The sequence below is a fragment of the Oryx dammah genome, unplaced genomic scaffold, assembly GCF_014754425.2.
Source record: "Oryx dammah isolate SB20612 unplaced genomic scaffold, SCBI_Odam_1.1 HiC_scaffold_5, whole genome shotgun sequence".
NCBI lineage: Eukaryota > Metazoa > Chordata > Mammalia > Artiodactyla > Bovidae > Oryx > Oryx dammah.
In genome coordinates, this window is record NW_024070189.1 from 100,911,395 (window position 1) to 100,936,992 (window position 25,598).

Sequence of the window (25,598 nt, forward strand, 5' to 3'; positions counted from 1 at the left end):
ACGGGACACACACAAGACTGTCACCCGTCCCACACAACACGGGACACCCACGACTGTCACTCGTCCCACACAACACGGGACACACACACAACCGTCACTCGTCCCACACAACACGGGACACCCACACAACCGCCAGACTTCTGAAAGTGGTTCTAAAGGAGAGCTAGGGCTGCGGAGGTGCCCTCCTTGTCACCTCAGCTGCTCCCTTCCTGCCCCCTGAACCCAGCAAAGAAGCTGAACTGGGGGAAGAGAGAAAGCAGGCTGTCCAGAGCTTCACCCATCCTCACTCGGAAACTTTTTATTTGCTAAGATCGCTTTTCACCAACACACAAGAGAAACACCCGGTCCCCTCTGGTGGGACGAGGTGACCTAACTTCTTGGGCCGCGACCCACAGCGCCACGCGAGCAGCGTGCCGGCCAGGAGCCCTGCAGACTCCAGCCCCACTCACTCTGGCTCAGGCACACACGAGGAGAAGGCAAACCCCACAGATCAAAGCCGGGCCAAGCATCAGAGCCCCGGCAAGATAAAATCTGAGGTCCCTACCATCACAACGTTGAGATTTTCCACTAAAAATATTTACTGAATTTTAAGACAAATTTGCTGAATGCATTGAAGGGAGCAGGATGAGGTTTGGTTCTGAACTGTTGAGAAAAGCTGAACAAATATTTACTATCATCCAGGCACCCCCACACCTGATGAGCTTGTCTCACTCTCTGCAAGGTGCCAAGGGTGGTCAGAAGTAGTGAGCCCAGGGTGTGTGGGGTCACTGTCCCTTCAGAGGGAGAAGGCGAGAAGGGGAAAATGTCGCCATACTTCTGCGGTCCTCAAAGGACAGATACCCTTACGACTGAAAAACACACTTTTTAACAGGTTTCTACAGAGGACTCCAAAGACATCCATAAGAAACTTGGCAGGGGCTACTTTGGTTCTGCAGCAAACACGGGGAGGGGGTACGTAACTTATCAATGAGTTTACAAACCATAAATCAGCCTTCACACAAAAACAACACAGCCTGGCAGGTCTCAAAGTTTTTTTTTTTTTTAAATTATATTTGTTTTTTGATTTGCGCCTGCAACACTCTGCTGAATCAGCCATGTGCTGGCCTTACACATCCCCTTGAGGGGCCTTGTGGGGTGCCTGGGGGGACAGGGAGATGCTAGGTGGGGCCACAGTGGCCCAGCCTTGGTTCCTCCCTACAGAGCGGCGCCCGTACGGCCAGGACGCCACCTCGGCACGGTCAGGGAGGTGCTGTGCCCACATTTAACAAAGTCCCCAGGGTGCCGCGCGGCGGGTCTGGAAAGGTGAGAAAGCACTCGTGTGCGCTGGAGTCGGGGGCGGGGGGCAGAGCCCACCGGGAGCCCTCCCAGTGTGGGGGCAGCGCAAAAGGCAGAGAGAGCCTGGAGTGGGGGGGCCGTCCGCCCCCGCGCTCCTGAGTGCCGGTCCCCACCACCCACTCACACACACATGTGCTGCTTCTCAGTTGACAGTGGCAGCAAGAGTGGGGTTGACTCAGTGCTTTGAATGCGAGGAGTGAAGAGATGGGGGGCCACATTCACCCCGTCAGAAAAGCCAGCACCTCCTGGGGAACGTCTCCCTGGGTGCCCCTCACCTTGCTACAGGTGAAACCAAGGGGCTGGGGGCGATACACGGGGCCTCTGCTGTGGGCGAGGGGGGCGCCAGGGCCAGGATGGTAGCTGCTGTCTGTTCACACCTACACACAGATGTCAGACTGGGGAGTCCAGGCTCTTGCACCCCACCTCAAGGCCTTGCTAAAAACACCCCCAGACCCTGGCAGGCTGAGTCCCGACTCCTCTGCTCCAGGCTCCCCAAGTCTGGGCACTTGCACCCCGCTACACAACAGGTGGCAGCAGTGTCACCCAACTCCCACTCAACCCACCACGCGACTCTGGGTGCAGGAGGGTGGCCGCAGGCTAAGGTAGGCAAATGCTTCTATTTGCAAACTCGGCCGACTTTACCAAACAGAAATTCACCCCAGAGAACAATTCGTCTCCAGGCGTTTCACACCTTAAGAAGCTGAGAGGAAAGTGACTTTTTTCCCTTGGCCAGGAGCCGGCTCACGAGCACTGTGGTCAGGGGTCCTGCCCAGTCCCAGCATGGACGCTCCTGACAGGAGGCGGGGGCAGTGGGCAGCCCACGGGAAGAGGAGGGCTCCACCAGGCTGGGTGCCTGAGGTTCCCCTGGAGCTCCCCGACCCCAGAGCACCCCGACCCTGGCTGGCCGGCAACTGTTGCGTTTTTCCACATTTGAGCTAGCGGTGAACTGCATTTGTCCTGTTCTAGAACTATCACATGTACCCACTGAATTATCTCTCTGAAATCATCGTGGGAACGGAATTCAAGTAGTTAAGTTCAAGGCCGAGGTGCTAACCGCTACGGCTCAACTGGAGAAGCCATTTTCAGAGTGGATCCTGCACGATAAACAAGGGGTTGGGATCCACAAGGGCACTGCGTAACCACCCTGGTTTCACGCCGCGCCGCCTGGCCTCACAGAGCCAGGCACACACCCCAGCTGGCGCCATGGAGGGGACCAGGGCTTCCTCTGCAGCCGGCTCCCAGGTGACAGCTCCCGGGATGGCCAAGCAGACCACCGGGCAAATGGGCCAGCCCCAGGGGCGGGCAGACACCAGAAAGGCACCCAGAAGAAAGATGCCGCCTTCTGTGACCCTGTTCTGTTATCGTGTGGGGTCAGTCACAGGTGTGGGAGGGGACTTGGGTTCTAGGGGAGAAATGATGATTGATTGATTGATTTCAGAATCACTTGAATCAAACAGGACCCTAGTTATTAAATAGCATCCCGTTGTCTGGTGTGGGTTGGAAGGATACTGAGAAGGGGGAGGGAGCAGAAAGACACCACCGGAGTGTGCGTGGCTTTATTCTGCAGGTGAAAAGGTCATTAGCTGTAATAATAATTAAACTGGGGAGAGGTTAAAGGTGACTGGCTGGTTAGCGGTGAAGGCACGCTAGCTGGTGTCACCCAGGCACTGCAGGAACCGCAATGTGGGGCTGCACTTACAGGAAGTGGCAAGGGTGGGGCCCGGGGCACAGGATCCCGCTATCTGTCGCCGCAGGCGCGAGGGCCCAATCACTGACACCCACACAGCCATTTCCTGCACTTGAAAAAAAAAATCTGTTTCTCCCTTTGCAAATCAACAACTTTTACCTAGAAACTCTTCGGCGGTGAGTTCTGACTGATCTCGATCTCCGGTCCGTTGCAGAGAGCACTTCGCTGTTTACCTGGGGGAGGTGTACCAGCGCTAATTCTAACTGACAGGTTTCGGCGGCTGCTGGAACGGTCTGTTTTGCATCTGCCTAGAAGAAACCAAGTCTCTACCCAAACAGACACCTGCTCCTTACTGCATACCTTGATAGACCTTTCTAGAAAAGACCTCTGGGCTCAGAGAACTCAGTGCCAACTCCAGAGTGCCATGCACTGCCCCAGAGGGTAATTCTCAAAGGTTCTCGAGCAAAGCTTTCTGGCCTGGGTCAGAGCAGATGGCCGGCCCGAGGGCTGCTCCAGTCACATGCCTCGGATGCCAGAACTCTTTCCCAGAGAACCCTGGTGAGGCTCCCGGCTGGCGGGATCCCCACCTTGACTGCACAGGCTGACGCTGTGTGTAGATCGCATGTCAACTAATCTTTCATCAAACTTAAAGATGCAACCAAAACTCAGCTCCCACAGGCTGTGAACACTGCAGCCTCTGGGGCACAAAGGCTGGCACCCCCAAAGCCAGGAGTTAACTCAGACCCAAACATCCACCTGGTCCCACATGAGTGACGACAGCTGAGCTTTGCCAGAAAGGACCCTGGAGCCCTCTTTGAAGTTCAACTACCCACGCTATTTTTTTTCAGCTGCAAAGATTTCTGCTAAACTGCCAACTCATGGAGGAAAAGGATCCCTTGAGAACTCCCTGTATGCATATGACGGCCTCGGGCCCAGCCTCTGTCTTTCCCTGGGGAAGGAGGACCCTGAGTCCTGGTCCCTGTACCCCAGGGCCGGGTTGGTGGGTACATACCACGCTCATCACGATGCTCATCAACTGTGCAAGGCACTTACCAGAGAGGCCACATGCTAGGCTACAGTTGCGCCAGAGTTCAGGCGCGGAAACTGAGGCTCGGCAAGGTTAAGACACTTGCCCAGAGCCCCTCCGGGAAACGGAAGCAGCCAGAACGTGCAACCAGTCTAATCAAGCATCCTCTTGGGATGCTAGCAGAACAGGGGACCCAGATGCCAGCGGGATGCAGCGTCAGACTCGCCTGTCCTGGCCTTACACGTCAGAGCTGACTCCAGACACAAAGACCTGGTGGGGTTCCAGAAAGCTCTGGGTCCCCTCCAGGTGAGCCTCAAGTGGGAGTGTGGTCAATCAGACCCATTTCTCATACAGAGTGGCGAAGGTGAGCCCACTCCTTCCTCATGGTATGAAGCTGTGTATTTAAGAAAAGCCACGATCACCCAGCAGGCTGGACTGTCTGCTCACCTTCCTCCATGGAGGAGGGGTTCACGGCTCCGCCGCCTCAGCCCCTCCCTGCTCGCCCTCCCAGGACCAACACCCCCCACACATCAGGTGGCCCTTGAGCAGGACGACACGGCACGTTCACATGCTGGCCACATGGCCCCTCCAAGCAGGAAAGGACTGGATCAGCAAGAAGCGCAGAAAAGCACGTTCCATGACACGCTCACTCGCCAACGGCGGGACTCTGACTCCTCACAAAGACAGCCACAACCACCCATGGACATCCCCTTGGCTACTTCCCATCTCAGGAGCCAAGAAAGCGAGAGCTGAGCCTGATGCTTCCATAACAAACATTCCAAGCGGGATTTTCTCTGACTCTCATCTGCTAACTTGTCTTGCTAATAAGCAGACAACGGCCAGGCGGCTCCAGCTGATGAGGCCTTGCTCCCTGTGATGTAGACGGGGGAGAAGAGGGCCGTGCACACGGCTGGGCTCCAATCCCTCGATCAGGGAAGCAGCCTGGAGAGGACAAGTCCATGCCTGCCACCAACATCTGCCCTGCTCAGTGACGCCCGCTGGGTCGGGTGGCCTTTGCAGGAGCATCGACGCGGCTGGCAGTCTCCGGTTGTTACAGGTTAGTGCGGAATCACAGAAGCACCACTGAAGTGCTCTCACGGCACCCGCCACACAGCGTGTACCTACCACCCAGCAATGTGTACAGCGCGGGGGTTTCCTGTTCAGCCACTGCTTCTAGGTAAGAGAATCAGACAAAAGATATTTAGGCCTCCATGCGGACACGGTGTGGCCACTTACAGGTTAAGCACTGCACACAGGCTGACTGTTATCCAGAGCACCCAAAGCTCCTGGCAGGGTTCTCAGTACAGCCTGGGGGCGTGGGGGAGTAGGAGGCCTGGGAGGGGGGTGGGGGTCACCGGGTGTAGGGCTGGCCCTGCTGCCCCCCCTTGCTGTGTGACTTTGGGCGCCCATGTGAACCTCTCTCACTTCCCTCTCCAGTTCTGATAAGACGGCATCATGGTGCCTGTCCGGTCTTGGGGGTCTTGCCAGAATCTGGCAGGCTTATAGTTGTGACCTTGCACCCTGAGGGTCGTGATGTGAAGAGGATACTTGGGGCACCCAGCCCCTTGCCAGCTGTGGCTCAGCAAGGGTGCAGCAGGCCAAAGCCATGATGAGCAGAGGCGGCCTGAGAGCCCCAGGTTACACGCCCAGACTTCCCCCAGCACGGACAGGGCTCAGAGAAGCCTGAGCCCTGGAGCCAGCCCCCAGGAGCTGAGCCACGCCTCCAGCGGGCTCTGCTTTCCAAGGCCAGGGCACACTGAGAGCAGAAGCCGCGGTGGGTGGGGAGGCTCACCAAGGGAGACACAAGGGGAGGTGCCAGCCGAGGGCGACTTCAAAGGCACCCCCGTGCTGGTTCAGGGAAGGGGAGGAGGCTGAGATGCATGTTTCCAAGAAACCCTGAGAATGAAGCTCGGCGCCTGCCGCAGCCAGCGAGGGGAGCAGCTCCTCCACAAGGCCCAACAGATGCTGAGCTGCCGGCGTGTGTGCACGTGTGTGCACGTGTGTGCGTGTACGTTCACATGTGCAGTGTGCGCAGGTGCGTGCAAGCACTGTGTGAGAGCGTGTGCATGCACGTGCGCAGCGTGTCACTGGGAGCACAGGTTTGCTATAGCTCCTGTCTTTCTGATAGAGAAGGCCCAACGCCACTGCATCAGGTGACCAGCCAGTGTGCCCTGAGGGTCACAGCCTCTAAGGTGTAAGCGGCCTCTTGAAGACACAGGGAATTCCTTCATAGTTCTCACTTCCCCCTCAACTCCCCACCCCATTTCAGGGTAAATGCCTTTGAAGCATGGTTTATAGAAAATCTGTCATAAACTCACCCCGCCCACTGGGCACGCTTTCTCTCGTGTCCCATCCACAAGGAGGCCAAACTGGGCACTACGGGCGGAGGGCCTGTCCTCCTGAGACAAGGCCCTGCCAGCTGGTGACGGGAGGGGAGAGGGTGCGTTTTTAAACAGCTTCCCCTCTGTGTGGTTCTAGTGACAGGTGTAGGAAGGCTGGCCATCCTTGAGCTGATGAGCCCCCATAACTAGTGACCTCAGGGCGCGAATGGGGCCTCCACCTTTGCCCGGCCACAAGGCGGAGGCCCTGGGGGCCGACTGCGGGGGCCAGGCGCACTCAGGTGGGAAGAAGAGAGTCACCCTCCAACAGAAAGGACCAGGAGAGGAACGCCGTGAATAGAAGGCACGACCGCAGGAACGTGTGGTTCTTCTATGATGCTAGGGACAGCACAGGGGATTCTGCTGGGGACCAGAGCAGACCACGAAGAGGGAACAGAATAATGATTGGGAAACTGCAGTGAATCCTTCTGCCACTGGAAGCAACAGCTTCCTGCTTTTAAGTCTGATAACCTGGCCTGTTGAACTATCGCCATCACCCAAGAGAGGTACCCCGCACGAGCTAACCATCCTTGGCAGGCACCCTCAGAGAGGCTCAATCCTGCGAGAAGCCAGCAACATCCCATAACCGGGAGAAGGAAGGGCTGCAGGAAGCCCCCTGTTCGGAGCTACCTGCCTAGATGTTGGGGCAGGAGCAGAGGGCAAGGGAGCCCCAAGCCATGTGACTCCTCTCATGTCAAACATGACCAAGAAAGGGCCCCACCCCTCCCCAAGCCCTGAACCAATCTGGAGGCGCAAGATGGGTGAAGTGGCTTCAGCCACTGCTTCCGCCACCCCCAGCCCTGGGCCCTCCCTGAGCCAACCTGGGAAAGAGCTCGGGAGGGGTGGGGAGATCAGGGGGGCCATGAATACATGTTGAGCCAGGGGCCACGCAGCAGCTCTGCCAACCGCCAGGAGGGTTATCAGCCCCTGGCCTCTGAAGACCACCCTGGAGCCCCACACAGAGCCCAGGGGCCCACAGGATGAGGCGAGGGCAGGAAGGACCGGAGGTGCTTCCGGGCACACAGGGTGCGCAGAGCCACGTGACGGGCAGAGGGGAGCCCCTCTGGCTCCGAACACGCACCCTCTGGGCTGGTGAGCGGAGAGGGGCCCGCCGTCCCCCGCCGCCCGGCGACGGTGGGCAGGCGGCTGCGAGAGAAGGAAGCGTACTGACCGCTCGGCGGTTTAGGCCGCGGAGGAGCAGGTTTCTTCGGAGGCACAGCGGGAGTGTCCTGTTTACTTTTAAAGGGGTCATCTGAGAATCCTGCCCCTCCAAAGGAGGAGGTGAAAGGCCCAGAAGTTGGGGGCTGCAAGAGAGGACACGAAAAGAGAGGCAGAAACAATCATTAACACAGAGGCAGGGACGCCCACCGAGCCCTCCACGCTGTGCGGCACGGTCCCCGCTCGGCCCGGGGGCTGCTCGCCAGCCCCCTGCTTTCCTCCACCCTCGACAGACGGGGTCCTCTGGCCCACGAGGGGCAGCTGGCAGACACACGGTGCAGGCGGGAACACCCAGCGCCTCGGTGGGCTTATGTCATGCGGCGGGGCATGGGGGTGGGGAGCTCTTCTCTGCCACCCTCCAGGGGATATTGGGGCTTCCTGCTCACACTTCAGAGATGTGACCCACCCCCTCCCTTCGGTCAGTGTCAGCCTCTTGGTCAGAGCAGCACCAGACCCGCTCTGTGCCACTGAGCTGCCCCCCCAGGGACTCAAGCCAGAGCCCACCCCACCCTCATTGGCACAGCCACCGCCACCTCTGATGGGCTCTTGTCGCCTCTGGCCTGGACCCTCCACTAGCTTCCTCCAGCCCTAGTCTCACCCGCGCCCCGCTCCCCGCCGACATCTACCATCTCACACCCAAATCAGACCACGTCACACCAGCCACAGAGAGATGCCTGGAGGGACGGGTGGGCAGGAAGGCAGGCGGGAAGGTAAACATGGCAGGCGGGCAGGGAGGCAGGTGGATGGGCAGGCAGCAGTGTGGCCAGGCCCTGAAGCTTAGAGGCAACTCCCAGTACTCCTCAAGGCACACAGGGCCTTCCTCATAGCCCCCAGCCCCCTTACTGTGCAATGCTCTGGCCTCAGCCCTGCAGTAGACCCAACCCTCTCTTGGCTATTCTCTGATGCCTGGAGCCCCAGGTGCCCCATCCCTAGGCCTCCATACACACAGGGTCCCTGACTGGGGGCACTCAGCCCTTCCCATCCACCCTGAGCGCCTGTTCCTTCTCAGAGATGGGCTGGAGCTCACTGCCGCCCCCAGACCCCTCAGTGCCACCCCTTCCTGGACCAGCTCAAGACGTCCTAGGGGGAGCTGACAGGACACAGCTTATCACGCCACGATCGGGCACCCAGGACCCTCCTGTCTTAACTGAGTGGCCTGAAAGGCAAGAGGCACGCATAGGGCACACACCTGGCCATGGCGGGCAAGGACTCGTCCATACGAGTACCCGCTCCTGGAGCCCCAGCATGGCGCCGGGCATGACAAACCTCCACTGACGGATGGATGAGCACAGAGGAACAGAGGCACCCCGAAGGGAGATTGCTTTCTCTATGGGTGGGGGATCGTGTTCACTCACACAGAAAAGAACTAGGGAAAAGTAGAGAGAGCAGATTCAGAGCTGTTGGACACAGAGGGAAGTAGTGGACACTGGAGTGAAAGTGCTGATATGATCCTCAGAAGAGCAAAGGAGAGGGGATGCACGGGGGTAGGGGGCACTGCACACGGTGGGCGTGGAGCAGGCGTGAGGTCGGGCATGCGCAATGCTCTCCCCAGTGCGGGTGGGGGGGTCGGTCGACCGACAGCAGAGCCCACTCTGGGGGACTTCCTTAGGCGCCTGGTTCCCACATGTGGATGGAACAGTGGGGAGAAGGGTGGGCATCAGTCATGGTGTTGCGGTCATGGGGACACGGATGCGGCCACCCTGTCCCTGGTACCTAGGCCCAGATACTCGTCTCGGATTCGAGAGAGGTGGCTGGTCCACAGAGATAAGGAGGGGGCCGGGAGAGGGCGGCGGCACCCTCAGCCAAGACCGCTGGGCACCCCAGTTCCTCCCCCGGAACCTCAGAGGGCCCTCAGAGGGCCCCCAGGGTAGGAGACATCCACTCTGTGCTGATCTCGCCACATCGTCCCACCGGCCTGGGGACAGAGTCCTCTGGCCACCCCTTCCATCTCACAGGCAGGGAAGCTAAGGAACTGGGAGGAGACATGGCCTGCTGACAACACAGCACCTCAGGGTGGGACCTGGAGGCCCTGCTCCCGGCTCCGCGCCTCTGTTTCCTCTTCTGTGAGATGACCATCATGCCTGGCCCGCACTCACAGGGCTGGGCGAGAAGTCGAAAGGGAACGCATAAGCGGCTCCACCCGGCGCCCAAACCACATCAGCAGAAACAGCGCAAGCAGCATCATGCTGAGAATGTGGACGTGACTAGGATTCCCCTGGATGCCCACAAGAATCTGCAAATGCCTGCTGGCCACTGACACTGTGTTTCTGCTGCTTCCTGTCATCCACAGAGCCCTTCCCAGACTGAGCGAGCCAGAGAGCCAAGGTGCAGCGTGGACCTGCAGCTCAGCTCTAAAGTGAGTGGTTAGGGTCTGCTGTTAGGGAAAGAAGACGGAGCAGCCACTGAGGAGATGGAGAGCGCGCAGCTGCTTCTGCTTTTGCTGTTCCCAGGACACGCCCTGGGTTGACAGCTCTCTCCACGCTTGCCACAACCTAGACAAGCAGGCGAGAACCAAAATCGATTTCTTGGCAAACGGGGCATGACCAGCTCCCAAGGCCCGGGCATGGACCCGTTCTTGTCCTGGGAGCTGGGTATGTGCCAGCTCTGGGGAAGGGGTGCAGAGGGACACCTGGGAGCCTCTGGGGGCGGACCCCCCGGCCCCGCCCCCAGAGCTGCATGGCGCACGGTGAGGCCCTCATCCACCCGGCCTGTGCACCGCATCCCAGAGCGCGAGCTGCACTGAGCCTCCTGGCTGGCTGGGCACACCGTGGGCCAAGCCGACCCTCCACCCCCTCATCTGTCTAAACCCACTGCGTGGCTGGTGGACCCACTCCAGGGAGAAAGAGTTCGCCCACAGCAGGGACTTTTATCAGTTCTGACACCAAAAAGCCTGCGTCATTTCCGAATCCTGACTTTCATGACTTGAAGTTTTCCAAGAAGCCTCCTCTGGGACCTGACTCGTTCCTACTCAGGCTGTAGCTTCAGGGAAAGTTGCTATTTTTAGAAGGGTTTCAGTAAAGCCGGTAGGGGCTCTCTGGCTGGGCTATAGTGAAGTGTGCTTCAAAAAAAGAAAGAAAAAAAAAGGAAAACACACAGACAGAAAAGCTACTATACAAGACGCAGCTCTAAAAGGTTTACAGTTCAAAAAATTGACTTAAAACAAATGACCCTCAACTTAAAAAAAAAAGCCCTAAATAGAAATGCATGCTTGAAAAACAACTGAAAATGGGCTGACAAAGGGCAGTCAAGTATTTCATAGCTGGCTTTTTAAAAAAATCCTAGGTGGGAGGGGTGAAATAATTAAGTTGGAGTCTTGTTTTTATTCTCAGATGCTCTCTGAGATCTATTTTGGGGAAAGTGTTCTTAACGCAAGGTAATACTGCCTAGAAAAATCGCCTCAGGTACGAGGGGACCTCAACTAAGGGTGCAAGCCTGGAGAAACTTCCAGAGGAATCCAGGGAATCAGACTGCTGGTTTATCTCCTCCAGCACTGCTGGGCAGAGAGGGGCACACTCCAGCTTTGGGTGAAGTTAAGGAAGGGTGCCAGCCTGCATGGCCTCCCCACCCCACTCAGGTGGAGAAAAGACAGCGATGTTCAAAAAACACACACACACGCCCCAAGCAGTTAAAAAAAACACCTTCTTGCCACTTTACTTTCATTTCCTTTGGCATTTTATTTATACACACAATGTTGTTCTTGAAAAACAGAAAGGGAACCAAAAGGGAAAAACAGAGACCTATGAGGTTAGGGCGCTGAACTGAGCTGGGCAAGCAGCATGAGATCAGGAGCTGATGGGATCGTGGAAACAAAACAATGGAGAACCGGACAAACTTTCCACGGCCCCAGCCAGCCCTGTCCCGCCCAGTGCCACCAACAGGAAGGGGCGCTGGCTCTGAAGTCACAAGTGCACGTGTGTGTGGCCTGATCCGGGACACGAGATCAAGGAGATGGAAAGCGGAATAAAAGAGGGAAAAAGCAACTGTAGGTTAGAACGGGCGCCAAGAGAGAAGGGCCAGGCTCTGAACTGCCTGGCTCAGGGTCGCCTCTGCAGCTAGCAGAGACACAGGTGGGTGCTGCCTGGAGGCGGTGGCCTGGGCCCCGCCAGGCGGTCACTCCACACAGCCTCCAATGCTCCCTGATACAGAGGGCTTGGCTCACGCCTCGTCCTTGTCCCCTGGTCCCAGCTCGGGGGCACTGCTCGCCCTCCTTCCCCTGCCTCTCGGGGAGAGGGCCCACTCGTGCTGGCTTGAGAACACGGCATGAGCCCCTTCCCTGGAGACTGCCGCCCCCCTGTGGCAGAGGTTTCTTCATTTCAGGGAACAGTTTCCCGACCGCTAAGCAGGGACAGAAGCCAAGGACACACAATTCCACTCGGGGAGTGCATGTAACAGCCACACACTGACAGGTGGACACGAAGGCACATCTCGGGCTCTGGTCCCTTCTGGCCGATCCCAGACCACCAGTATCCCAGTTCCCACAGGATGGTGACTCCCTCCAGGCACTGGACGGAAACCCCAACACCCCCAGGCTCCCTCCCACGGCAGCCAATGGGCAAACAGATGCTCTGCCTCCAGCCAGGACTTAGATTTGCTACCTCGACAGTTTACACTCACGCGCTTCTCTGAAAACCTGAACAAAACCTCAAACGTTTCTTGGAAGCCACATGCCACAATCACACATCGCTAACCACAAGCGCTCAGCACCCAGACAGCCGTGCGCCCCTCGGGCTGAGTGAAGCAGGCGGGATGCCCCTCTGAGGAACTGGCATGCGGGGTGTGAGGGGGTGGGAGGTACGGGACTCCAGGCTGTGGGTGCCTGCTCCCACATGCTCCAGGGTTCCTTCTCCAGCCATTCCCCCACCCACCAGCTAAGGGGCAAGATCAGGGGTAGGAACTGCATCCTCATGTGTTCACCAGTGCCCCAGCAGCCATGGAGCCCGGGCCACCTGGACGGAAGCAGGCGGCTGGGAAAACCGGAGGAATAAATGGAGAACACGGGGGCTCCAACAGGCTGTGCTGCACCTGGTTCTGTGTCCTCGAGGGGACCCCACCCTCCCGATGAGGCCAAGACACAAACACCGAGCGCTTCCCTCAACTCCTGTTAACCCGGGCTCGCAGTCGAAACCAAGGGACACTGAAGGTTAGGACGGAGAACGGAAGCTGCAAACCAACTCCCCACAGCCGGCGTTTTCAACGGCTCAGCAGTTTCTTCTGGAATGTACCTCAGTCATGGGCTTCTGCTCTTATTGCTCGCTCTGTTTTGGACAGTCTCTACTGACGGACTTCTTCCTACGCTAAAGATTTAGCTCTCCAGCCACACCTCCTCCGAGCCCCTCTCGACAGAGCGGTCACCCCGCCTGTGGGGCTACATTCACAGTCAGTTCAGGCATTATGGCCGCGCAGACGCCGCCGAGGCCAAACAGAAGTGGCTTATGGGCCTTCCTGAAGAGCTCACTTTTCACCCGCCTATTTATTCACCGACTGAGCCCAGCCCTCACTTTCCACATTCTTCTCGGGTTCTGCCCACAGGCAGCTCCAGACACATCTCCTGCATGTGGGCCCGTGGCCCCCGGTTCTGGCCTCGCGGGCTGCACGCCAGGCCTGGCCCCCTGGGCCCAACACCTTCTTGCGTTGTTCGGCCATTGGGAGACTTTATCACCTGAGGTCTGACGGCTGTGAGACACCAGTGAGGGCAGGAGGGAGGCCCTCGCGCCTGTGCCTGGGCGCGGGGACTCAAGGCTCTGGTAGCGCCACTTGGAGGAAGGGAAACGCGTCCAGCCACAGCCATGGACACCTTCCAGACCCTGTCTGCACACTCACGACGTCAAGTGAGCATGCCTTTTGCATTTCAGAGTTCAACAGGTGCCAAGGAAATACATACGTGGCATGAAACAACTATGCCTGGCAGCCCACGACAAGACCATGACCGCGGCACAAGGACACGGGCAGAGGTGCAGAGGCTCCAGGCGAGCGCTTTACCTTGGACATCTGGCTGAAGTCGGCAAAGCCCTCAGCACTGCTGAAGGACCCGCTTCCGAAGGGGTCTAAGGCTCCGAAGGGACCTGCAAGCGGCACCAGGAGAGGCAGTTACCGCGCGCTCACCGAACATACCCCCCGCGGGCAGGCCCAAGTGTCGTCTCTCAGCTCTCCACAGCACCAGAGCAGATCCAGGGTGGTCACGTCTGTTTGCGGGGTGGTGACTCGGTGCAGGTTCTCAACCAGGACCCCCCACCGCCCCGCCCGGCCCACTCTGGTTTGTGGTTGGTGCAGCTCAGCCAGATGGTTTGCGGCCACGTGAGCTGGGGGCACTCAGCCCTGTGGCTGGGCTGCCAGCCAGCATCATTCACACTCACAGAAGGAGTGACAAGCCCCCCGTGGAAGGACAGACAAGGCCTGGTGTCTGTCCTGCTGGACCAGGAAGGCGGGAGTGAGAGGGAGGGGACTGCCGCCCACATGGCTCACGTGGGGAGGTCATCTGTGAGTAGAGATTTCTGCTGAGCTTTTCCCTTTGGTGGATGGTGTGATTTTCCTGGAGTAGCCCACAAGCCCACCTATGAAGTCAAGCTCTGTAACTAACAAGCCAAGATGCTAGGCAAGGCGGCAGTACCAAGTGGGGCCTGTTCCCACAGGCAAGGTGGGGCGGGGGCGGGGGGGCAGTCCGCAAACGCTTCCCTCCCTTAGAGGCACACCTAAGGGTTTATGCTGTGAAGGGAGGGTCCCTCAAACCCAGCGCCCATAGCACAAGCCTCAACAGAACTTTGGATTTATTTAGGAAAAAAAGCCAAACATACAAACCAAACATTCATAAGGAAGACTGAGTAAAAAGTAACTAATACGTTAGTGTTACTACTGAATTAATCCCTACCCTACAGCCAATCTTCCTTCCCAGCAGATGCCAGCTCCCGCTCAGGAAAACGAGGGCCGTGGCGTGGGCCACACTGCCTCGGGTGAGGATCTGGGTGCTACTTACTAACGACACAAACGCTGAGGACATGCCAGCTTTGGAAACAGGCGGGCCATTCTCCTGCCCAGGGACGAGTGAGAAGTAAAAGCAGCCATTGGTCTCACCTGATCCTTTTGAGGAGACACTGGAGGACGAAAAAGGATCGCTGGATTCAAAGGGGTCGAGCTGAGTGAAAAGGAGAGAGGAGAGAGTGAAAAGCAGCTCCTGTGCCCATCACCCATTCATTCAGCCACAAACTCTCTGTACATCTGTCCCAGCCATTGGGAGGACACAGCGATTTAAACCAAATCCTGGCATAGTCCAGCAGACCAACCCCTCCTGCATGTAATAACAACAAATACTTTGGATCGGGAAAGAAAAAAAAAAAAAAGCAATCACCTGAAGAGCTAGGAAGTGAGTCAAAGCAGCAAGACTTTGGAAGAGAACTGAAATCTGGCAGTAAAAAAACAGTACAAGGCTGAATTTTCCAGGTTTTGTTTTATCTTGGCCCACTGCTCAGCTTGTGGGATCTCGGTTCCCTGACCAGGGACTGAACCCCGGCTGCAGCCGTGAAAATACTGAATCCTAACCACCAGACCACCAGGGAACTCCCAGGTTTTGTCTTGATAGCTACGGTCTGAGAATATTGAGAGGCTACGGACTCCAAAAGAAAACTCACTGTCTTTCTGCACTGAAGTTCAGAGGCGGGAATCCCAGGACAGCCACAGCCATGAAAAAGGGATGTGGCCCAGCAAAAAAAGCAAACAGCCCAGTGGAGAACTAAGGTGTCTTCATACCTGCAAATGAGGCAGGCTATTTTTGTTAAGACTGTTGGAATTTACTAACCATAATTACTACATATAATCCAAAGAACGTTAAGTGACATCCTTATCATGTTTATCAACTGTTCTCTTATGAAGATCTACTGTGTGGACTAGCTGAACAATAATTCAAGCAGAGCATCCCAGAAAGACACCCGCTCGCACTCCCTCTTTGGAGTCTGGCTGGCAACGCTGAGTCCTGCCAGCAGCCCTGACGTGCCCTGACTTCGTGTCCTCATTTAGAGGCCTCGTCTTCTGCACATGGCTTCGTCCCGAGGTGGCTGCAAACAACCTGGGGCTGTGTTTTATTTGGGAGTTATTTGGCCAGGGCCTTTTGAACAGCAGTGTCCCATTGAAGTGCTAGATACTATTTATTTAAGAATGAACTTTTCTTTTTTTTTTTAACAATAATATCCTTTCAGAAATTTCTAACTACTTTGTAACTGCATGACTTAACATGGTGATAAAACAGTTATTAAAAGACTATTTTTTCCAAAGCTTAAAAAAAGAGGAGGGGGATGTGGGGTCTAGAAACGAAAGGCAGAGAATGGGAGTCCCAAATTCCATGATAAGCTCTGCCCAGGTCTCAGGCTGACCCCTACAGTGTGTATGGGTGGGCAGACTCAGTGCAGCCTACAGCTAAGGCCATAGGAATGAAACCACAGGCCAGACAGGGAGAGACTACGGTGTGAATCTCACCAGTTAATTGCCTGCTGAAACAAAACCACCCACACTCTTTGGAAGAATGCAAGAGAATCAAGTCTCCACAACAGAGTACTCCCAATGCACAGGATATATCTCTAAGTTATTCAAAATACAGAGAACAAGAAAAATGTGGTTCTCAAGGGAAAAAGATAATCCGTGGAGATGATCTCAAGATGACCCAGATACTGTAATTCTCAGATGAGGATGAGTTTACAGCAGCAGTGACTGGGCTTAATGAGATAAAGGAAAATACACTTCAGATGAACGACAAGATAGGAGATCTTAGTAGAGAAGTGGAAACTACACAGATGAAACATGGACATTCTAAAACTGTAAACTACCCAGAATAAAAGCTTCAGGACATTAGCTAGCCAACAAAGGACAAAAGCGGAAATGAGGCTGAAGATAAATCAGTAGAAATTATATAATCTGATGGAAAAAAAGAAAAACAGGACCTCAGGAAACTTTGAGGATAATTTTAACACCTGTGTAACTGGAATCCCACAAAGAGAAAGAGAGAAAATAAAAAAGAAAATTTTTTTCGAAGAAATAATGGCTGAAAACATACCAAATTTGGCAAAAGACCTAACTTATAGATGTAAGAACTTCAGCAAACCCCAAGCACCATAAATAAAAAGAAAACTATATCCAGACCCTACACAAACTACTGAAAAGCAAGGATAAAGAGAGGTTTTTTAAAACAACCAGAGACAGGAACATGTTACACGCAGGGAACGGCTATCTGAAAGGCTGGTGACTTTTCATAAAGAACAACAGAGACTAGAGGAGAGTAGAACAACACCCTGCAAGTGCCAGAAGGAAAAACAATACTGGATCGGGCACAGATACACTCAAGGATGCCAACAAAGCAGCCCTGCGCCACAAGGGCTGATGCGAGTTCTTCAGGCTGAAGGAAAACGATAATGGAGGGGAAACCAGATTTTGAGAAACGGATGAAGATCTTGAGAAACGGTGACTATATGGTGAAAACAACAACTACTTTTTCTCTTTAAAAGTGATCAGTTCAGTTTAGTTCGGTTGCTCAGTCGCGTCCGATTCTTTGCGACGCCATGGACTGCAGCACGGCAGGCTTCTCTGTCCATCACCAGCTCCCAGAGCCTGCTCAAACTCACATCCATCGAGTTGGTGATGCCATCCAACCATCTCATCGTCTATCTTCCCCTTCTCCTCCTGCCTTCTCTCTTTCCCAGCATCAGGGTCTTTTCAAATGAGTCAGTTCTTTGCATCAGGTGGCCAGTCTTGGAGCTTCAGTTTCAGCATCAGCCCTTCCAATGAATAATCAGGACTGATTTCCTTCAGAACTGACTGGTTTAAAACTGACTGTAAAGCTGGTTTAAAACTGATACACTGGATTAAAGCAAAAATTATAACACTGTCTTAAGGCATTTGATATATTTAGACATGTACCTTCTTAGGACAACTATAACAGAGACACTGCTGTTTGGGGGCGGGTGGACAAATGGACCTACCCGATGGCGAGTTTTTTACACTTTACATTGTGTTGTCTGTTCGTGTTGTTCAGCCGCTAACTTGTGTCCAACTTGCTGTGACCCCACCGACTGTAGCACGCCAGGCTCCTCTGTCCTTCACTATCTCCCAGAGTTTGCTCAAATTTATGTCCACTGAGTCTGTGATGCTCTCTAACCATCTCATCCTATACCACCCCCTTTTCCTTTTGCCTTCAATCTTTCCCAGCATCAGGGTCTTTTCCAATGAGTCAGCTCTTCACAACCTGTGTCCAAAGTATTGGAGCTTCAGCTTCAGCAAATGATATAGCATTAATTCCAAATAGCCTACAAAAAGTTAAGTGTGAAAATGGCAATCCCTAAAGCAACCTCTAAAAATATTTTTTTTTAAAAAATAGTATAGTTAAAAGAGCCCAGTAAGTGCTACAAAATGGAATCCCAGAAAACATGCAAATAACCCAAAAGGAAACAGAGAGGAACAGACAAATAAAACACAGAATAAAAGCAAGAAATAATAAAATAATAGACTTGAATCTAATTATACTGATCAGTTAAGTTCAGTCGCTCAGTCGTGTCCGACTCTTTGCAATCCCATGAATCGCAGCATGCCAGGCCTCCCTGTCCATCACCAACTCCCGGAGTTCACTCAGACTCACGTCCATCAAGTCAGTGATGCCATCCAGCCATCTCATCCTCGGTCGTCCCCTTCTCCTCCTGCCCCCCATCCCTCCCAGCATCAGAGTCTTTTCCAATGAGTCAACTCTTCGCATGAGGTGGCCAAAGTATTGGAGTTTCAGCTTTAGCATCATTCCTTCCAAAGAAATCCCATGGCTGATCTCCTTCAAAATGGACTGGTTGGATCTCCTTGCAGTCCAAGGGACTCTCAAGAGTCTTCTCCAACACCACAGTTCACAAGCATCAATTCTTCGGCGCTCAGCCTTCTTCACAGTCCAACTCTCACATCCATACATGACCAAAGGAAAAACCATAGCCTTGACTAAGGGACCTTAGTCGGCAAAGTAACATCTCTGCTTTTGAATATGCTATCTAGGTTGGTCATAACTTTCCTTCCAAGGAGTAAGCGTCTTTTAATTTCATGGCTGCAATCATCATCTCCATTGATTTTGGAGCCCCCCAAAATAAAGTCTGACACTGTTTCCACTGTTTCCCCATCTGTTTCCCATGAAGTGATGGGACCAGATGCCATGATCTTCGTTTTCTGAATGTTGAGCCTTAAGCCAACTTTTTCACTCTCCTCTTTCACTTTCATCAAGAGGCTTTTTAGTTCCTCTTCACTTTCTGCCATAAGGGTGGTGTCATCTGTATATCCGAGATTATTGATATTTCTCCCAGCAATCTTGATTCCAGCTTGTGCTTCCTCCAGCCTAGCGTTTCTCATGATGTACTCTGCATAGAAGTTAAATAAGCAGGGTTACAATATACCGCCTTGACGTACTCCTTTACCTATTTGGAACCAGTCTGTTGTTCCATGTCCAGTTCTAACTGTTGCTTCCTGACCTGCATATAGGTTTCTCAAGAGGCAGGTCAGGTGGTCTGGTATTTCATCTCTTGAAGAATTTTCCACAGTTTATTGTGATCCACACAGTCAAAGGCTTTGGCATAGTTAATAAAGCAGAAGTAGATGTTTTTCTGGAACTCTCTTCCTTTTTCCATGATCCAGCAGATGTTTAATGCAATTATACTGATAATTGCATTAAATGTGAATGGACTAGATACTCCATTTAGAAGGCAGAGATTTCCAGACTGAATAGAAAAGCAAGGCCCAACTGTTGATACGTGCTCAACACAAAAGACATCAACTTCAACTCCCAGATAGGTTGAAAGTAAGTGGATAAAAAAAGATAGAGCATGCAAAGAGTAAGCATACGAAAAATGAGAGGGATATTTTAAAATGTGATAAAAACAGATTAGGACAAAGATTATCACCAGAGGAAAAATGGAACCCTTTTAAAGAAAAAAGGTCACTGCATCAGGATGATACAGCAATCATCAATATGTAGGCAACTGACAGCTTCAAAATACATGTAGCTAAACTTGACAGAATTAAGGGGATATGGACAATGCTACAATCACAGGAGAAGATGTTAACACCTCAGCAACTGGCAGAGCTAACAAACACCTTAAGAATAGATGATCAGTCCTCTAATAGAACACAGTGGAAAAGAATATGAAAAAGAATATATATATGTGTGTAATTGAATCACTGTGGTGTACATTAGAAACTAACACAACATTGTAAATCAACTAAACTTTCAATTAAGAAAAAGGAAAGAGCGGGAATTCCCTGGCCACCCACTGGTTAGATCTTAGCACTTTCACTGATGTGACCCAGGTTCCATCCCTGGTTGGGGCACTAAGATCCCCCAAGCTACACGGGCGTGGCCCCCTTTTAAAAAATGGGGGGAAAAAACAGACCTTCAGAACAACCACCTTGACCTAGCTGGGATTTACAGAACATTATACCCAACAGTGGCAAATAGATACTCTTCTCAACTGTACCCTGTATGTTCACCAACAAAGACCATAAAACAAGTCTCAATAAATCTAAAAGGACTGAAAACGTACAAGATATGTTATCTAATAACAATAAATCTAATTAGAAACCAATATTATAAAATACCTGGAGGGGGGCAGCACTTTGAAATGAAACAACACCCTTTAAGTAATCCGCGGTTCAACAGAGCATTCACAAGGGAAATTGAAAAATATCTCAAACTGAATGACAATGAAGATACAACATATCAAAATGTGTGGAATGCACCTAAAGCAGTGCCTGAAGAGAAAAGCGTAGGTTTTTTATAAAAATAATTGTATTTATTTTTGGCTGTGCTGGGACTCTGCTGCTTCACGGGTTTTCCTCTAGTTGTGGCAAATGGGGAGTACGCTCTCCTTGCGGTGTGCAGGCTTCTCGTTGCCGGGGCTTCTCTTGCTGTGGAGCTGAGCCTCCAGGCGCTCAGGCTCAGTAGTTACGGTTCCTGGGCTCTAGGGCACAGGTTCAATAGTTGTGGTGCACAGGCTCAGTTGCCTCACGGCATGTGGGATCTTTCCAGACCAGGGATCAAACCTGCGTCTCCTGCAGTGGCGAGGTGGATTCTTTACCACTAAGCCACCAGGGAAGCCCAGAAATACACAGCATTAAACACTTACATGAGAAACAGAAGACCCGCGATCAATGACCTGAGGTTGGATCTTAAGAAGTTAGAAAGAGAAGAGCAAAGTAGGGAGAAGGGAATCATGAGCAGAGATCAGTGAAACAGAAAACAAACAGGAGAGGAAAGCAACACAGCCAATAGTTGGCTTGTGGAAAAGATGAATAAAATCAATCAACACAGAGGTGAGAACACAGTCCACCAACATCAGGAATGAAGGGGGCCCTCACAACGGGTCGCAGAGAATAAATGCTCCAGGTCAGTCCTTGCCTTCAAGGAGCTCTGGGGCTAGTGCTACAGACCAGTAGGTCCATGGACAAGTGAAAAACCAAGGCGTGGGTAACATGAGGACAGAGATGCAGCCTAGAGCGTGCAGGCAAGCTACACATGGCCCTCACTTAGACACAAAATTCTCATTCCATCACAAAGTCACTTTTCTGCTTTTTAAGTCCTCGCTGACACCAATTTATACCAGTCTGTTGGGCCTAATGTACAAAACACAGGGCTTACTACTTGCTGGGGGGTGGGGAGCACACTCAGCATGGCAGGCTGTGCGTCTGGATTTCCTCCTGCCATGGTGGGGACCCCCTGGGGCAAGCTGATGCCAATGTCACCATCTGCACTGGGCACTCAGAGGCAGCAGGGCAGACCTGTGGACTGTTTCGTTTGTTGGGGGATGCAGTGGCCAAGTAGAGAACCCAGCCAGTGGGGCTGAGCTGAAGTAAAGGGGCACCGAAAGGGGTGGAGGGGTGACAGCTGTTCAGGACACCGAACGCCCTGATGTGGCTCACCGGCCTGCTGGACGTGACACCTGGCTTCACAGGGCAAGCCTCCGCAGGGGTCAGCAGAGACCGTCACCGTGCCATCCAGGAAGGAGGCTGGGCCTTCTCGCCAGCTCCCAGGCAACGGCCCGGCCTCTGATGGCTCTCACTTGCCAGGCTTAGTAAGCTCAGTCTGAGAGAGGGAGGCCCTGACTTGGTCCATGCGGGTGGGAAGGGCTGCCTTCATACACGGAGAGCCCGCAGACGGGCAGCACCGGGAAAGCGGCCCTCCTGAGGTCACTCACCTTTGACGGTAAGGAAGGGTTTTTCGTGAACGGGTCTGAGGTAAACGGGTCGCTCTTTGTCTGCTTCTTAAAGAAGTCATCAGGGGTGGAGCCACGGAATGGGTCGCTTTCTTTGAAAGGATCCCCACCAAATGGATCTGGAAGGTGTTTTGGAAAGATAAGAAAAAAAGTGCCCCATGAACAAACGCTATGCTTAGTGAGAGAACGCCCATTAGAAAAAAAAAAACACGATTGACTGACACCACTTACGTGAAATTCTAGAAAATGGAAAAACCATAGTGGCAGAAAGCCAGTCAGTGGCTGCCAGAGACCTGGTGGCACAGGGGTGGAGGGGCAGGAGGGGCCATTTAGGGACCGTGCAGATGCCCTCTCATCTGGCCGCACACAGGCTGAAATGCATCCGGTTCTACACTCAAGATGGGTGAGCTCTGTGGTGTGGTCATTACACCTCTCAATAAAATCAGCAGAAACAAACAATGTGGGTAAGTCCATAGGACAGAAAGCAGACTGGCGGTTGCCAGGGGCTGAGTGGGGGAGCTGGCAGCCGCGGCCTCCTTCCGGGGTGACGGAGACGTTCTGGAACTACATGGAGGTGGAGAGTGCGCAGCACAGGCCGGTGGCGTGTGGGCTTTAAGACGCTAACCTGTGCTGTGCACATTTGTTAGGCTTGTGTCACACGAATTCCACCTCAAGAGAAACAAATAAACAGCAGGGGAGAAGGAGATAAACAGGCAGTATGACGCCAGCACCACCACGCCCAGTGTGTTCATGTGGGGTGCAGGCCTGGCGACCGAGAGGGGAGCCCCCATCACCCAGAGGGAACAAAGTGCTGGCCTTTCTTTCTTTTCTCTATGATGTGTACCAATTTTAACTATCTTTTTAGAAACTTCTGTTTATTTTTGGCTGTGCTAGGTCTCTGCTGCTGCTCGGGCTTTTCTCTAGCTGCAGGGAGTGGGGGCTGCCCTCTGGCTGTGGTGCTGGGCTTCTCTTGTTGCAGAGCACAGGTTCTGGGGCACATGGGCACAGAAGCTGTGGTGCACAGGGCAAGCTGCCCCCAGGCGTGTGGGGTCCTCCCGAGGCAGGGACTGAACCTGTCTCCTGCATCGGCAGGTGGATTATTTTACTACTGAGCCACCAGGGAAGCCTGAGATGCGGGGCTTTCGTGCAAAGTGACGCTGTCCTTCCCTGCCACTGCAGCCTGAGTATGTGTGGGCGGAAGTGCCACCGGGCGCGGGTACCACAGGTGGCGCAGCGGGCACAGGCGACCAGGCGTCTGCACAGTCTTCTGGCATCAGGCTTTCAGGCTCTCGTTCTCGTGCTGTGCGACTGGCAGGAAGGGGCACCAGACTGAGAAAGGGAGCCATGACGCATCTTCCTTCAGAAGCCCGCCTGGCACAGGAGGTGGCAAGGTGTTACTCCATTTCCCTCAACCTCAACTAGGAATGGGAATACTCTTTTTAATTTTTATTGGAGGAAGGCACAGCAGCCCACTCCAGTATGCTTGCCTGGGAAATTCTATGGACAGAGGAGCCTGGCGGGCTATGGTCCATGGGGTCATGATGAGTCAGACACGACTCAGCGACTCAACAACAACAACAAAATAAATCAGATCTATCCACACATATATTCCCTCTGTTTTGGATTTCCTTCCCATTTAGGTCATCACAGAACACAGAGCAGAGTTCTCTGTGCTATACAGTGGGTTCTCATCAGTTATCCAAAAATGGGAATATTCTGAGGACCAGTTCACAGAACGTTTCTTTTAACTAACGAAGGCTTTTTTACCTGTTGAAGCCGTCTGTTGCTCGGCAAAGGGGTCACTCTGGAATGGGTCACCTGGATTAGAGAAGAGAGAACCATTCAGCTCTGTGGTGGAAATGACCTGGGCAGAGCAAAGTGGGAATGCAAGGGTGGCCAGTGGCTAAGGGAGTTCACCATGGCAAGGATGATGAAGATGAAACGGAAAGAACTCGGGCTACTCAACGTGGGCCCGACGGTGGGGAAATGTAGGACCAGCCTGAACTCACTCTCTTCCTATGCCCTGCTCAGCTCACCCTTCCCCTCCCCATCACCCCTCTACCGGGGTTCCAAGAACCCGAGCCCCCAGAGCTGCCCCTTCCTCAGCCTCCTGGGACACCTGAGCCTCAGCAGCTGCCCGAGTCATCTCTCAGAACTCGAGTGCTTCCACTCCAAGTCTCTAACTGGAAAGGCACTCCCACTGCCCTCTCCCTGCCCTGGCATTTTTCTCAGGAAAATACAGATAGCCTTCTTGGAAATAGTTTTGCTCTGCAAAAAAAAAAAAAAAAAAAAACCTTAGGAAATCTTGTTTCGAGACTTCTTAGTTATTCTTGACTCATGTGTGGCTCTGGGTGAACTCGCTGTGGGAAGGCCTTGCAGACTGGGCCTGTGGGGATCTGTTTACTAGGGGCTCCATAATCACTACTACGCCTACTTATCTTAGTCCTGCAAGGTGGATGCAATCGCAGGGCCAAGCCAGTTACCCGTGAACACGGGCATGTCACAGTGAGCATGGGGCTCTTCCCTCCCCGACTCAACCCTACAGCTCTTCAGTTAAGCAGGTGAAGTGAGAAATTCAAGAGGCCCGTGAGGCTTCAAGAATTTCTTTCCTCCCCCCATGTCAGAGGGTGCTGCCAGTCACGAGACAACCCAGAGGGGCACAAAACAAACAGCCTTTCAGTGACAAAGTGGGCGCCAAATGAGGTACCTTTGAAGGGATCGGCTCCTTTAAATGGGTCAGATTTGAAGGGGTCTTCTGCCTGAAAGGGATCCGGATGCAATTCTTGGGCGTTGTTGCTAAATAACAAGGCTTTATTTTTGAAAGGATCGTCCTGTAATTTTGCGAAGAGACAGGACAGGGATTTCATTATTTCAGATTTAAAGCCAAGCACAGAATTCTATACCTAACTGGTGTATTCTCCCCTCTAAGTGATGTGACCCTGTAGAGAGTTAATTTCTATTTAAAAAAAAAACACACACACACAGAAGACAGATTTTAGTTCATAATAACATCAATAACAGTCCATTCATTATGATAAATGTACAAGATATTAAAACAGGGTAAGCTGGCTGTGGGTTATACAGGAACTCTCTGCGCTATCTTTGCAACTTTTCCTTAAGTCTTCTAAAACGAAAGTTTATTTAAAAATCATTGAGTGGAAGCAACCCAGGCATCCAGTGATAAATGAATGAATAAGCAAAGTGTGGTATGTCCATACAATGGAGTATCATTCAGCCTTTAGAAGGAAATTCTGACACACTCAACAAGGATGAACCCTGAAGACATTAGGCTAAGTGAAAGAAGCCAGTCACCAGAAGACAAATACTGTGTAATTCTACTTCCATGAAGTCCCTAAAGCCATCAAATTCAGAGAGACAGAAAGCAGAATAGTAGGTGGTCAGGAGGATGGGGAGTAGAGCTTAATGGGTATGAAGAAGTTCTAGAGCTTGGCTGTACAACATGAACATACTTAACGCTACGGAACTGTACAATGAAAGATGGCTATGATGGTAAACTTTATGTGTCTTTTACCATAATCAAAAATATTTTTTAATATATCACTGTGTCAGAAAAAAAGTCCTATTTTTGGAAATGTCAGAAAGAAAATATAACAAGTCCCTCCAACAACTGCAGCTCGAAGCCTCCTTGTTCAAAGGTGCACCTCCCTCAAGCACCTCCTCAGAGAGCGTGTGCCTATGTGGGCATTTTTTAAAATGCCTGTTTCCACACCAAGAGGCATGAT

At 53.0% G+C, this 25,598-nt stretch overlaps 1 protein-coding gene across 13 annotated transcripts in view; it reads right to left on the bottom strand.

The window, feature by feature from the left end:
* Nucleotides 1-25,598, bottom strand: part of EPS15L1 (epidermal growth factor receptor pathway substrate 15 like 1) — a 105,877-nt gene that overhangs the window by 12,809 nt on the left and 67,470 nt on the right. For 6 of the 13 annotated variants that reach the window (XM_040241054.1, XM_040241052.1, XM_040241051.1 and 3 more), the window contains 7 exons: nt 24,563-24,686; nt 23,623-23,673; nt 21,838-21,974; nt 14,714-14,774; nt 13,625-13,707; nt 7,599-7,731; nt 5,175-5,222 (listed from right to left, as the gene is read on the bottom strand). In XM_040241054.1, the coding sequence (XP_040096988.1) occupies nt 5,175-5,222; nt 7,599-7,731; nt 13,625-13,707; nt 14,714-14,774; nt 21,838-21,974; nt 23,623-23,673; nt 24,563-24,686 (637 nt within the window). The remainder of the gene's footprint in view (nt 1-5,174; nt 5,223-7,598; nt 7,732-13,624; nt 13,708-14,713; nt 14,775-21,837; nt 21,975-23,622; nt 23,674-24,562; nt 24,687-25,598) is intronic. The other 7 variants (XM_040241062.1, XM_040241053.1, XM_040241057.1 and 4 more) reach the window with 2 other exon arrangements.